Here is a 14,490-nt window from a genome sequence, read left to right as displayed (position 1 = left end):
TTGTCAGCAATCTCTCTTGACTGTACAGTGCAGTGGAGGCATATATGAAAAAACTCTACTTGCTGCTGAGCTATTTCCCAGCAGGTTTCTGCAGTAACACAAGGCAGCTTTGCAGGGCAAGGACGATATCATTTTTGGCCTGTACTTCCAGCTCTTGATTTTGGAAACAAATGCCCCTAATGAAAAAATCAGAATCATCCTAACGTGTCCCTCTTTCTGTTCAATGTGGTGCTTGGCTTCTCTGAAATTAAGTCTGGTTTTTGACAACAAAAAGAAAAAATGAAAGAAGAATCTTTCTAAAACTCATCACAATCCTGCAAAATTATCAGGTTTGGGGCAGAAGTAGTTACGTAGTTCTTTATTGATTTCTGACCAGTACAAATTTATATTCCTAAATCTTTCCTTTTCCTAAATCTTTCCTTTTCCAAAAGGCATGAATATTAAATGTGATGTTTAAAAATATCACTCCCATCCTTTAATACTATATAATTAAAGGGGACGTAATGAAGAGTGTGCTTGTATTACAATGACAGCTTGGCATTTTTTACTATGAATAAACACTTAAACTTGAATATACTGGGGGAAAAAAAAGTTCACAACTGTAGGCCGCAGTAAACTGCACAACCCACAGTAAGGCTATTAAGACTATCAGAGTTATACCAGCAATGAACTTGGACTCATCGTTTGCACTTTAAGCCCAGGATTGTAATACCATTACCTATACTAAATATAGCCTTGTTATATAGTGCCCTGGTATTAGCACACAGAAGTCTCTCATTTCAGCAGGTCAGCACTGCAATAATTGTGCATAGCAAAAGCACGACATTATGCACAAGGTTTTTCCACCACTGAAGTATTTTGTGGGATATGCTTCAAAACAAGTGTTATCTACAACACAGAGATTTCCAACATTTAAATGGATGAAAATAAAAAAGTCCCAAGAGTTTGACAAAAAAGTATGCTTTATCACTTTGGCCAACAATGTAACTATTGATTTGGACAGCAGAATTTCCACTTTCTGGCCCATTGCTTAAAGAATCTGAAGTCTGTCCAGAATTAGAAAGAAAGTATTAAGAGTAGAAGATTAGAGATTCATGGTTTTGAATTACAATCTTCTTATGATGTAACAGGTGACACGACAACACGCAATAGTGTAGCAGCCTGGAAAAGTGCTTTGTTAATAGTATAAGGAAGGGAGATTTGCCTGGTCTGGGAATAGGCTTTTTTTAGGACTGGCAAAAATTAAGCATGGTTCTTCTGGTATTTCTACACTTCCTTTTTTCATATTCCTTTTCAAAACACACGTTTATCTCCCTGAATTAAAAATTTAGAACAGAATAACAGAATGCTTCAGGGCTTTCTTTACCTCCTATCCCAGCTAATGTCCCTGCTCAGTAATAACAGGATTACACGCTCTAAGAAAAACATGTGATACAAAGGCTCCCACAATGCTTTTCAGTTGCCAGAGACTTTTTCAAACTGAAAAAAAGACAAAATAGAGAAGACACTGTTTTCTAGAAGAACTGCAATATCCAGTCCGAAAGGGAACAGATAATTCACTAGAAAAAATATATATGGTACATATAGCTTCATGTTCAAGCTGACTTGCAAAGGAAAGTAAAAAACAAAGGGGGAGGGATAGGTTTATTTTCTGCTTCTATGCAATACAGAAGCTCAACCTGAATGATTTTGATGTCTTTGTTTTTCAATCTTGTCTCTTTTTTTTCCCCAGGAAAAAAAAAAGGATTAAAAATGTGATTCAGTTTTTGTTCATTCTCTTTATGAGAAGATTCGATAAATGAATAAAGGACAAGAAATTTTATTATATCAGCTTTTGTAAATTATCTTCAAGGTGTAACTTCTGTTTGCTATATGAATTTGAAAACATACTGAACAATCATGGCTTGACAGTAAAGGAGATGGAAAATGCTTCTTCCTTCTAGAACAAATACAGCACAATCATTTTCTTTGCCAACTTTTTCAGGTTTTATGATCTCTTCATCATTTGGATAGAGCAGATGAGCAAAAAGGATAAGCAGAAGTAGATGTCACTAGAACAAAAGTCAGCATGGAAAGACTGGCTGAGTTTTCAGAAAATGAAGATATAATTTATCAGAATTAGCAAAGATGCACTTTGTTTTTCAACTTAATTTAAATAAGGGACAAAATGCCTCAGACCTCTCAAGACCTTTCATTTAGCCTCCCTTTGCATTTACACAAAGGTGTCTTTAGCATGGATTGTCAGATCTTAATGTCATTAGTGTAATAAGGCTTTAGTGCACAAAAAGAAAGCCTGCTCTGCTGGGTGCTGGCTGACTTTTTAAAACATGCTTATACATTTTACATAACCAGAGCAGTACACTCATTTTCTTTTTTTGCTTAACTTTTGTAGGTTCTTCTTGGATTGTGCTCACTGCAGACAAGGACGGCTTTGTGCCATTAATATTCAAAGCAACACAAGAGATAATTATAAGGGATGGAACTGACAGTTCAGAAGTCTGTGGAGGTCACTCCTACAAAAAAAGCATTTCAACGCGACCACCAAGCAGTGTGACATAACTTCTGAACAAAGAACATTAATGACTTTCTTTTCTAATACAATACAAAGACATTCTGCAGTGTCAGAAATGGAATGACTAGAAAGCTGTTTTCACTACTTTCAATGTATTTTAACTGTAAAATCTGTGGCACGGTTGCACTATAGCTAAATCCTAGGGTTGGATGGACCCTCATGATTTCTTCTGAAGGATCAGACCTAGAGTGAAGTTCACCACAGCTGTTGTTATTGGCTGCCAGTGGACTGGAGCAGAGACTAGCCTCTACTTTAATTGTGGTCAGGGTGTTCTTGGAGAAACAATATTATGCTAAAAATCATATGCGGTAACAACAAATCTAGCTAATACTGGTGTACAGTCCACACAAAAGCTGAAGAAAATACAACTAAAGAGCATTTATATTCATTAAGGAAAACTGGGAAGGGGAAAAAAAAATAAAAGAAAACTGCTTCAGGCTCTTTTCTGTTCCAGCTGGATCCCATGGAAACCTGCAACGTTTTCAGAAATGCTTAATTTTTATAGGAAAATGTTCAATTACTAAAAAGGTTGTATCACTGTCTCCTGTCAGTATCTTACACAGCATGTAGAACTATACATGCACACAGAAGAGAAAGAAAAAACCTTGCAAGGTAAGTTAAGGATCAAAGACACTGAACATCAATTTCATTTGGCTAAATGCAGGTGTCTACACTGCACTTGTAATCTAAACTCTGGTATGATCAGTTAAAAAAAAGGAAAAGCACTTCCATAGCAGATTTCTCATGCCCTAATGTAGATTTCAAACTGATTGTGGTGAACCATCCCTACTAAGTAAGTAAGTGCCTATTCCTTTTCACCGGCTGCAAAAGCAAGCTAGGTTGACCAATATAAATACAAATATTTTCATTTAGTTAGATGAAGCTCACCCTCAGAGACAAGACACAATACAGGTACATCTGAGAAGCAGGCAGGCAGATTCATGAAAACTGAACTTTCATGATTATGGTGACAGAAATAAGCATAAAGGAAGAGCTAAATGAACTTCCTAATTTTTCTTCCCCTAAATGCAAAGACATGGGTAAAGTTTAATGAATGAGTAGCTACACATGTGAGGCCCACATCTGGTACGACTGGACAGGCTCCAGCAGAAACCATGGAAAGGCATGCCTGCTTCACCCTGCACATTCAGGGAAACACAAAAGGGATGAGAATTATTTAAGCTACTATTAAGACTTATATTTCATACTGTGCATTTTGAATTTTGTTAATACTTCTGGAGACTCTTTTTTCCCTGCCTGGGAACCATGGCAAGCCTGTTTATAGGGCACAGATACGCTAAAACCAAGTTACAATACTTCATTCCAAATGAAGGCTGGATCAAGAAGGTAGATCTATGGTCTGAAGACACTTAATGTGTTTGGAGGTTTGGCAGTAGTACCTTTCCAGTGATGCAGCCAGAAATCTCATGAAGAACAGTTTCAGTTCCTGAAAGATGGAAACAGTTGCAATTCATTAGCTTAAAGTATCCTCCCAGAGACAAAGGAATCATCATTCCAAATTGCCCACATCCACAGGTATGCAATGTAGCTGGGTATATTTGTACTACCTTGTTTGCAAAGATATTTTTAAGTAGCCTTGAGAAGCATTCCTGCTTGTGGGGAAAATCAAAACAAAACTAACAAAAAACGTCAAACAAAACAAAATTAATTTGACCTTCTAATCATTAAACGTATCTATTACTTTACAGTTATTTGGTTAATTGGATTGCCTGCTACTTTGCATTAAAATTGTGTTCAAAAAGGTATTTGTATTATTACTGCTTCAAGATTTGGTTTAAGTCATGCTTTCCTTCACTGAAATCAGCACAAATCATTGAAATCAAAGAAGTTAACACAGAAGTTCACAGACTTAGTATGGTGAGGGAGGGCATTATCAGATTTCTAAATGACATTGCACATTTCAAAGCAGCAGATGTTTCTAATCTTCCAAATATATTTGAACAATATCCTTGTGTCTCACAACAGTACCTGGTATTTACAATACTTACACTATGGCCAAGTAAGATAAAACTTAATTATAACTGATTAGAATGATGGGAGGATACCTTTTAGAAGACTACTTAGGCTCAATGAAAGGAAGAAGTAAAAGGAAATTTTTCTCACAAATAGTATCCCCCAAGGGTGGTAGTCTCATAGTTTGGTCCAATTGAAATAAGGTTAATGAAACAGAAAAAATATGTTACATGGAACAGTCCTGCATTCTAAACATACAAACTTGAAGAAAAATGGGTTGATAACAAGACACTTTTGATTTTTCCCGTATAGTTTCCTTGAGTTCATTACATACATTATTCATAAGGACTTCCTCATTGCTACAGAAATACTCATGTTCCACCTTTTGACATCTTCATGCCTTAGTGCTGTTGAAACAGCCAAAAGGGGAATTCTGAGAAAGTGAAAATCTTAGCAGAGATCAGCGAGTATCCAGGCATCAAAGATGCCTCAGAACTTACACTTATCACTACATACTTCATTGTCAGTCTGTCACGCTACCATTTTAATTTTTCATGTATTACTCTTCTATAAAACAATCTAAATGTTGAGAAGATCAGGAGTGAAAAGAGCTTCTTTGAATGGCTATCAAAGTTTGGTTTGGATTGGTTCAGTTTGGTTTGGTTTGGTTCAGTTCAGTTCCATGGATTTTAGATGACAAAACAATTAGTTTCAGGGAATAACTGGCTGTAAAATTAAAAAACTTAGTTCTGTAATGTTTAATGATGCTTAATTTGGATTTGTTATACTTTGGTAACATTGTTTTTGCCTGCTGTATGATTCAAGGGTTACTGAACCTAAGTAGGAACTGATCTACTTGAAGGTGCTATCATCACCCAGCACAATTAATCTGGTAACAAATGAGGACCCCAATTCATCCTGCTGGTCACCTACAATTTTATAGGAAAGCTTAAGAAAATATATACTATATATCAATCAAAACTGTATAATGTTAAATAATAGCACTGCCCTCCCCCCCCCAATTATAAACACACTATTACGTGCATCTATTTGAAAATGAATGTTTAAATCATACACATTAAAATGGACACCAATTGAATGAGAAAATATTTGTTTTCAGGTAATGATTTAGGAGTGCAGTGCAGAACTATCTTATATAGTGTCTATCACAGAGCTGTAAAGTTAAAATTGAAAGTAATAAAAGCACTGGAAGAAGTGCTGAAGAGATTTATGCAAAGCAGAGGATAAATTTTCAGCTTTGGTTTGAATGGAGAACAGATGGAGAATCAGTGAAGTAGAGAGATATGACTGTTCTATTAAGCACAAGCTGTACAGAAGATTTTTGCACAAACAGTGATAAAGGCATGTGGAAAGATAGAGTTTGTACTAAATTAGTTGAGCAGACAGTAGGCTGTGAAAAGGAGAAAAGCACAGACTGAGAAGAATTCACCATCCTCCAGAAGTGCTGTTTTATAGGGCCAAAATCAATCTGTTTAGAAAAAGCAGAGCTGTTCAGATCACCTAAATTTCATGATGGCACTAAGCCCACCCCCCTTTTTAGGTTCCTTATTTGACCAGCAGAAAGGATGAGCTCCTCTGGAGTAAGAATGAGACTACTGGTGCTATGTTCCTGGTCCACAGTCACCCAGTAGGAGAGTCTGCCTTCTGTAATTAAAAGAGAGGAAAGAGGGAAGACTAGGAGCTTAAATTAGAAGTCAAAGCAGAATGACTACACTCAGTATGCAGTACCAGTGGCGCTCAGAAGACTAAATGGTGTACCAGCTCCTCCAAAACATTTCCCCTGTGGGGAATAAACAACATACCAGAAAGTCTAAATTTCCATTTTAATTACTCTGCATATTTATCCAGCACATTTATATGCATCCTAGTATATTTTTAGAGTTGGTATATCTTTACTTAAAAGTACAATCTGCTTTGAAGTAAAGTTAAAATACAACTTGCCTTACGTTTTCCATAACTTTGCTGCTAAGCATGCAGCAGTCTGCTTCACTCTTCCTGGTTTCTTGTATTGACCCACTTCTTGAGAAAATGCTAACAACACAAGTTCTATATGCCAGATAGGCTTTTTCTTTTTTGATTTTGAAAACAATTTTGTGAGAACAGTAATAAAACAATATAAAAATTAAATGCAACAAAATCAAAGTCAGTTGAAATTCTGCTGGCCAATCTATGATGCTGAGTTTGCACAATGAAATACTACTTTGATATTCTTCATAATAGCTAAACAGTGAGAGATTGCTGCAGGAAGCATATAAAGTAGGCCCTGCATGACCCTCAACTAGTTCTTCCCTTTTATCCTCTACTACTCCTGAATAGTCTTATCTACACTCACGTGAAAAATCTTAAGTATTAATTCCCTTTAATATGTCTTCAACCACTAAAACAGTATAAATAGTATCATCAAACCTAACTGCCTTTCTCCCAGTTCTCATTTTTATCTATGTTTTCTCAGCTTGGACAATTAACATATTTTTAGCCATTTTTACTTTCAGGTTTTCCTATCTTAACAGCAACCCCCAAGCATTGGAGCATTTTCCCCATCTAATATGTAGCTGAAGAGTCTTTCTTTCTAACCCAGGACAGTGCCAATTATTCTTAAGTAACTCCTGACAAACGTTTATCAAACTTGTTCTTAAAAAGCCAACATATGGTACCAGATTGCAATTACAAAACCAGTGAATTAAACCTGGACTCATCTGACCTAACTTTTAAGCATGTGAAGTCAGGTGAGGTAAATCCCATGGGTTATGCAATTTTGCACATGAAAGTATGAATTTATTTTCCATTGTCCCATACAACAGAAGTATTAGTGTTTTACATGTCAATAGTAAATTTGTATGTTTATACGTATGTTCATTAGTGAATATTATGACTTCATTTTTCTAACAGACTGAGGCAATTTCACAATCTTTATGTTAAAATGCAAACTCACTTTGCTGAGATTCAGTATTTTGCTGCTGGTGCTGTTATCTAATGGACAAGTAAAGGTCTTCCATTATCTCCCAGCTAATGACATTTGGGTACCTCTGATATGAGTTACCAAAGTGCTCAGTGCAATTCAGCCTCTGCTTGCAGGGAGCCAACACTGCCCTCGAACTTTATGCTTCCCTTTCCTCCACTATTATTTGACACATATATGTGAACAACCAGGTGTGATCAAATGTTTGGAGGCATGTGCTGCCAAGTTCAGCACTGGCACAGAAAGACCTCCTGCACAGGAGGTGACATTTGCAGTGTTATACAGACTTGCCAGTTAAAACCATTAGTACTCAACAACCTCTGTCCTTTGGCAAGGATCCATCCCACTTGTCAGAAGGCACCATATCTTAGCAGACAAGGGAGTACGCAGTCAGGAGAGCCATACATCTAAACACCATGGTGTAATACTACAGATGAAAATGAACCAAAACTTCAGGCAAATACAAACCATTAGTTTGCTTTAGGGGCAACAGTCACTTCCTTCACATCAAACATACTTGATACATTTCAAAAATATAAAAGGCAGTACAGAAAGGCACAGTTCACAAAGATTATTTTTAAAAAAATTGTACAAAATTCACAATAATGTACCAATTTCAGCAATCAAAACATAAACTTTTGCCACATGAGAAAAGCTCTAGTGTCCTAATTGAAACTTAGCTGTGGGAAGCTGAGATGAAGTTTTCCAAAGTGATACAGGTGAAAGGCCTTCTCATTCTCCCTTCAACCCCTGCAGTCACTGGATGGAAATGTATGGACCCCAAAATTTATATGGTTGAAAAGACCCACCAAACTACTGGTAAAGCAGGTCAGTTTCTCAATTGAACCTACAGCTCAGCTGCACAGTTGTGCCAGCATAGTAGAGAAGTCATCATGATTCTTAAGTCACACCAGTGACTTACTAACATGCCCAATGCTATCATATCTCATACCCTTTATCTATCAGTGAATTATGTGTCTCTGTAATTATCAATAAATTACTTTTGAAGCTTAACGTTTCAGTGCATTTTACAATAAGGCAAATTGTATTTCTTTACATTTTACCTACCACAGACAGCATAACCTACAATTAACAAATTAGTCACAATTTGATTTTTAAGTATGATGCTAACTGTTCCCCTTCTTGTCCTTCACTCAGAAACTTAGTTTACTTAAAAATAAGTCAAATAAGGAAAAAAAGTGTAAGTCAAAATACTGGCTCCACTGCAAATTACTGTCAGAATTTCTTTTAACTTCAAACAAGTCATGATTTCACACTCAGTTTGTAAATACTCTTATGCTCATGTAACTTGCATACAGCTGTTAATTTCTGTTCCCATGTCTATCTTTCCTTATTAAAATTTTATTTAGGTATCAATGATATTGTTATCAACACAAAATGTAGCTGCACTGATCTTCATTGATACACTGTTACCTCAGAACACTTGTACCTGTTAATAGCATGAAAGAAAACTGTGCATAACAGCATGCCTGAAATGTAGGATTAACCTGAGAAGCAGCAAAGATGAAAGCAGTGCTTTTGCAGATTAGTTACATAAAAGGAAAATAGAAAATGCAACTGTAGGAGACAGAAGTATCTAGGCCTGAATTGTTTACTGCCATAAGAAAGGGTTCTCACAGCAAGATTTATTGAGGAGAAAAGAGATCTACATATGGTGGCATAAGTAAAAGGGAACTCCAGGGTGCCTACTAGAAACATTAAGAACTGAACAATCTCTCTCACATGGTATTTTTAAATACCTGTAAGGATGTGATTTGTATATGAGCTTGGTTCTGGACTAACCACCATTACAAGGATGTGTAATTTAAAAGAGCATATTTGTTCTGAAGAGGTATGCCTGAAAATGTTCTTGGAAAGACGATTCCCAAGGAACACTGTCACATCGAAAATCCTTATTTGCAATGTAATTGTTTTACGCAAACCAATTTTAAAATGGAAACACTTTCAAAAAGCTATCTCATTTTTAATATACATGATATTTTTGTTTTGCATGTTATTTATGGTACACAACAAACTGTGTGACTAGTCAGGAGATAATTTTTACCTCTTAGCACTTTCACAGCAGCACAAGTACAATAGTTTGACACAGAGCTTTATGCTAACAGACTGGAAGATCCCTTTTCCTGCCTCAAAGCAGAGATTGTGACTATTCACAATGTATGTCCTTTGTCTTCTACAGCTGTCTGTTAAATACTTGAAAACAGTTACATCCATTATGTCTCCCTTTAGTCTTCTCTAAGCAACATGACTCCTTCAATTTCTTTCACAGACATCCACCCTGGACCTCTTGCTCCTCTGCCCTACACTAGCATTCAGTATCTGTCTTAAACTGCAGTAGAGTTAGTAGAATTTAGTTGAAGGTCTGTTTCAGGCATAGAAAAAGCACTGGTGTATGTTTTTGTGTACAGAAAAAGTAGGCTGCCACAGCACGAACAACTGCAGGAGGTGACAAAACGTTCCTGTATGAGTGTTCTACCATTGCCCATGCCTTCTTCCTGGTGTAGGTAACAATCAGCTGTTTGAAAACTAACTTAGACAACAGCCTGCATCTCCTTTGTCTCTACAGCAATCAGCAAAGTGTTGGACCTGCCAAAGTCCAGCCTGCTGAGGCAGGCTTCAAGGGGTGTGGCGTGCTACCTGCTTTAGGAGATGAGGCATGGTAGCTACTGCTGCAGAGAAAAGCAGTAATTGCCACTCACTTTGTCACGGTCCCAGCCCCCCAAATTTTCACTGATCCTCTCCATTCCTCAAAGCCTGGAGCCACAAGGAACCCCCAAAAGACCTCATGCTACAGAGAGCAAAATTCAGCTCTGCCTATGCAATGGAAGTATTGTGACCCCGTTGGGCTCAGCCAAGGAGAACAGGCAAGATACTTGTGTCTAACACTCAATGATTCTGCTCACACATCCCACAGCCATGCCTGCCTTCTTGTAACAGCATGATATTGGCTCAGGTCTAGGTAATCTTCTGAAAAAATTTTCATCTTATATTACCTTTATTACTAAACACCTCCCAAAATTAAGAAGAAACATTTTTAATCTAATAAGAAAAAGCACAGAAAACTTCTGTACCTTTTAGCTACTGATCTTAGGCTTTACCACGTCATATGTTAGGGGTCTCAATTACATGACAGTGCCTCATTACATTTTCCCATTAAGAAATACAATGATGAGATCAACTTGATCATCCATTAATGTCCATAACCTAGATTAATATATTTTTAAAAAAAATATGCTTGTGAAGTTAACAGGAAGTATCTTCAAATTCTTTTGCCTTATAACATTATGTTCTTTGAATGCATACATATTCAATAAGAGCAAAGAAAAAAAATCCATAGCATGCATAAGCAACTCCACAGCGTGTCTCCCCATCGCATCCATTTCACCTTTCCCTGCCATTCTTTCCCTTTAACAGGTATTTATAACTCTTCTTTCTCAGACTGTACTATATTTTATTAATGTTGTGTTTCAATCTAATTTGAAAAGCAGATGCTCAAATGATGCAACAAATTAAGTTATGAGAATGCAAATCTGTTCTCAGTGCAGGGACCGAGAACAGATTTGTGAGGCTGGTCAGTGTTTAAGAACAAACCTGACCCAATGCAAGCACATATTTTTAAAAGACAAAAGGTGTGCTTTAAATGAGCATGACCATAGGGAGATGCTTTCTATAATTTCAGCTTTTTAAACACTTTTCCTTGCATAATTTCATTGCCCCACTTCCTACCTTATATACATCTCCTAAGGGGTTCTGCATCATTTAAATCCCTGAAGTAACAGATGCATCATATATATCAGCAGTAAACAGCTTGAAAAGTCTGGGGAAAAAAAGAAAGAAAACAAGAGATGTGTATTTGCATTACAGCTACTGAGAAATAACCGCTGTGGCTATGCACATCATGGCTGTGTGACTAGCCATGGCTAGTGGCTGCTGGCCAAGCCGCCTGCAGCAATTTTCATGCTGTTCTACATCGCAAAATAACCTGCCTGTGGTTACGCAAATAAGATACACACTGCTGGGGATGGAAATAAATGCCCAGGGGTAATAATAGCTACCTATACACCATCCTGGCACTCTGGTAGGCTGATACAATCCTGTTGCAATCAAAACATTATATAACTAACCATAATTTACAAATAACTACAAGTTTTGGTGATATTTTCAGCTCACTTGCAGAACAGCATTTATACATACATGTGAGAGAATTTATGTTATGAAAATAAAAGTCTTTAAGAATACTTATATAATTATAGGCATAGGAAACAAACATTTAATGTGAAAATATCTTCTGAGGGATTCTTGAGTTGTGGTCTCTCCACCTGATAAAACAGTTTTTAAATGTTTATTTCTGTGTATTAATATGGATGGTCAATTTAAGCTTATATGAAAAGAGTAGAATGTGAAATCATTACTGTTAAATAAGATTCTTTGTGAGATTACAGGAATAAAACTATACTCCACAGATGGTTACTGCCCAGTAAAGCTCCCTGGTGGCTCAGGCTCACAGGCACCAAGTGAAAACGCTACACAGTGAGCCTCGCTGCTGAAACATGTCCCCAGAAATTACCTTATTTATTATAGATTACTTGACAGCACTTTCAAACTGCATCACCATCAATCTAAAAAAATCACAGGGCATAGCATTAGTGCCTTAGGATATATTTTTCGGTCACTTTTATTTGAGGACAAGATTGAAAGCACAGGCTCCGTTTTACCCTCTGCAATGCACAGGAACAAGCACCCCAGGCACCTTCTATGCCAACAACTGATGTCATACAGTGCTGAGTGTTCAAGCAGATGCAATCCTGCAGAGAGAAGGGAGTGGAACTGGAAAACAACCCTTAACAACCCACCAGGTACTGCACAGGCGCAGGCAAAAGAGAGCAGAAATTCCTAGTGCTGTTCCATTCTTGTAACTGTGCTGAGTGAGTACTTCCCAGAGCTAAAAGAACAAGAGCAAATAAAACGATCATCATTGCCATGACTCAAGCCCAGCTCATCTTTGCTCACCTCTCTGAAAGGCATAGTATACTAATCCCCTAACCCTGAGAGTATATTAAGATATATTGGGAACATATGAATAGATTTCTAAATGAAATTTTTCAGATCTCCCTTTCAGTTCTGGGCTAGTTTTGGATTGTTCTCTTTACAGTTGCACCCTGCCTGTTCTTAATGAAAGAGGAATAGGAAAAAAGAGAAAAAAACCTGCAAAACTGTGTTTGTTCATTTTCTGATAAATTCTCATACACCTGAGTGTATTTGTAGAGCAACACAGCAAATCTGGCATATGGGTCCACTGCTTATCTTTCTAAACTAAAAATGCAACCTTGGAAATCTATTATCTCAAATCTGTCTTTTATTCATTTATTTACTGCAACTCACAGCATCAAGTGCCTGAAGCTCGCAGAAAGATTCTCTTCCATTTAAAAACCACAACAGTTCAAACAAATCCTACTCCGGACCTCTAGCCATCCCTGTCTCTATCCCATGGCCACTTATTTGCTGAACATGCTTCCAAAGGAACCTGGAAACTAACTATTTTCACTTTGAACGGCAGCAATTTATCTTCCACAAACCTTTGCCAGTATAATCACGTAAGAGTTCTAACTCCTTGGAGTCTTCTCAAACACATCAACCTATCTTTCTGCATCTTGCAGGTGCTCTGTCAGGTATACAACAATGAAATTATGTTGAGCTTTTTTGGATACAGACAGTACATGGAATTTTACCTTGTTTCCCACAGATACATAGATACCCTCACCTATAATACACCGCAGGCCATTGAATTTAACGGAAAATCCATTTATTGAGCTCAGAATTTTCTCTGCAGCTGATGCAAAACCTGCATTCAAATAAGATGTCCCTGAAACTCACCAAATTTTAACTTGAAGACAGGGGTAGAGAATCTGCTCTGCTGGCAATTTTTTACAGGGGTCAACCAAACTCACAGCTGTGTCTTATGTATTTGAATAAATCCATGGCTCTTGTTAAACCTTCCTCCACTAACATAAAGAACTCCTTAGGTCTGATTTTTTTTTGTTTATCTTTGTAAAGGCACTCATGCAATATAGCCAAGTCACCACCTAGTGTTCTCTTGGGTAAGTTTGAGCTACCAACATATCTGACCTTGCAACCATTTCAAGCGTTTTTTTCACACCTTTATCAGCCCTGTAAGGCACCTTTACCAGTCTTTCAACATCACATATCAGAACTGTGGGTTTCAAAAATTACGATGATCAGACTGCTCTGCAGTATTGAGTCATGACAAAGTAGCACAGTCTCGCAATGGAATTAACTTTTAAAGGGCCTGAGACTCCTCTAAGAACTTACACCCAAGGCAATCAAGACAGAAGTTTTATTGGAGTAGTTATGTATATTTATGTGCTTTCTTCACTTAAATGTGATCTCCCAAGGAAAAAAACCCAAAATCAACAAACACAAAACAAAGCAGGCACACAGCTCATTCTGTATCTTTCTCTTGTGCAGAAGGATCCAAGTAACTCTTGAAACTCGGAGGCTTCGCGTTCACACCGGTGCCCTACCTGGCGGCTGGCAGGAGCTACCTCTCCTACCGCCCTCCAGCCCCAGGGCGCGACCTGAACCCGGCAGCGAGGCCGGGCCCGCCACACCACTGCTGCCCGAGCCCCCAGGCGCCCCTTCCGCCATGGGACTACTCCACACCGGGGACACGACACCCCCGCCTAAGGCGCCTCGTCTCTCCGTCGGTCCCTTCTCAGGCCTCACCGAGAGCCACACGGATGGGCCATAGCCCACGGTGCGTTCCCCGCCGGCAGCGACCGAAGGGACGAGCGGCAGCCATCCCCCCAACCGCGGCGACCGCTAGACCCGCCCTGAGGAGGTGCGCGCCCACGAGAGTGTACGTCACCGCCCCGCCCCGTTGCCTCCTGGGAGCTGTAGTTTTGGCGGCTCCCGCCCATTGTAA

At 38.2% G+C, this 14,490-nt stretch overlaps 1 protein-coding gene across 1 annotated transcript in view; it reads left to right on the top strand.

The window, feature by feature from the left end:
- LOC308064280 (WD repeat and coiled-coil-containing protein-like) overlaps positions 1-14,304 on the top strand; it is a 36,384-nt gene extending 22,080 nt beyond the window's left edge. Inside the window, exon 3 of the mRNA XM_080388513.1 lies at positions 2,393-14,304. Coding sequence (XP_080244639.1) covers positions 2,393-2,559 — 167 coding nt within the window. The 3' untranslated portion in view covers positions 2,560-14,304. The remainder of the gene's footprint in view (positions 1-2,392) is intronic.
- Positions 14,305-14,490: the final 186 nt, after the last annotated feature.

The sequence above is a fragment of the Falco punctatus genome (genome assembly GCF_963210335.1).
Source record: "Falco punctatus genome assembly, chromosome: 5".
In the NCBI taxonomy this organism is placed as follows: domain Eukaryota; kingdom Metazoa; phylum Chordata; class Aves; order Falconiformes; family Falconidae; genus Falco; species Falco punctatus.
Note: the sequence above shows the minus strand (reverse complement) of the source record. Positions and strands in the feature narration are given on the sequence as shown.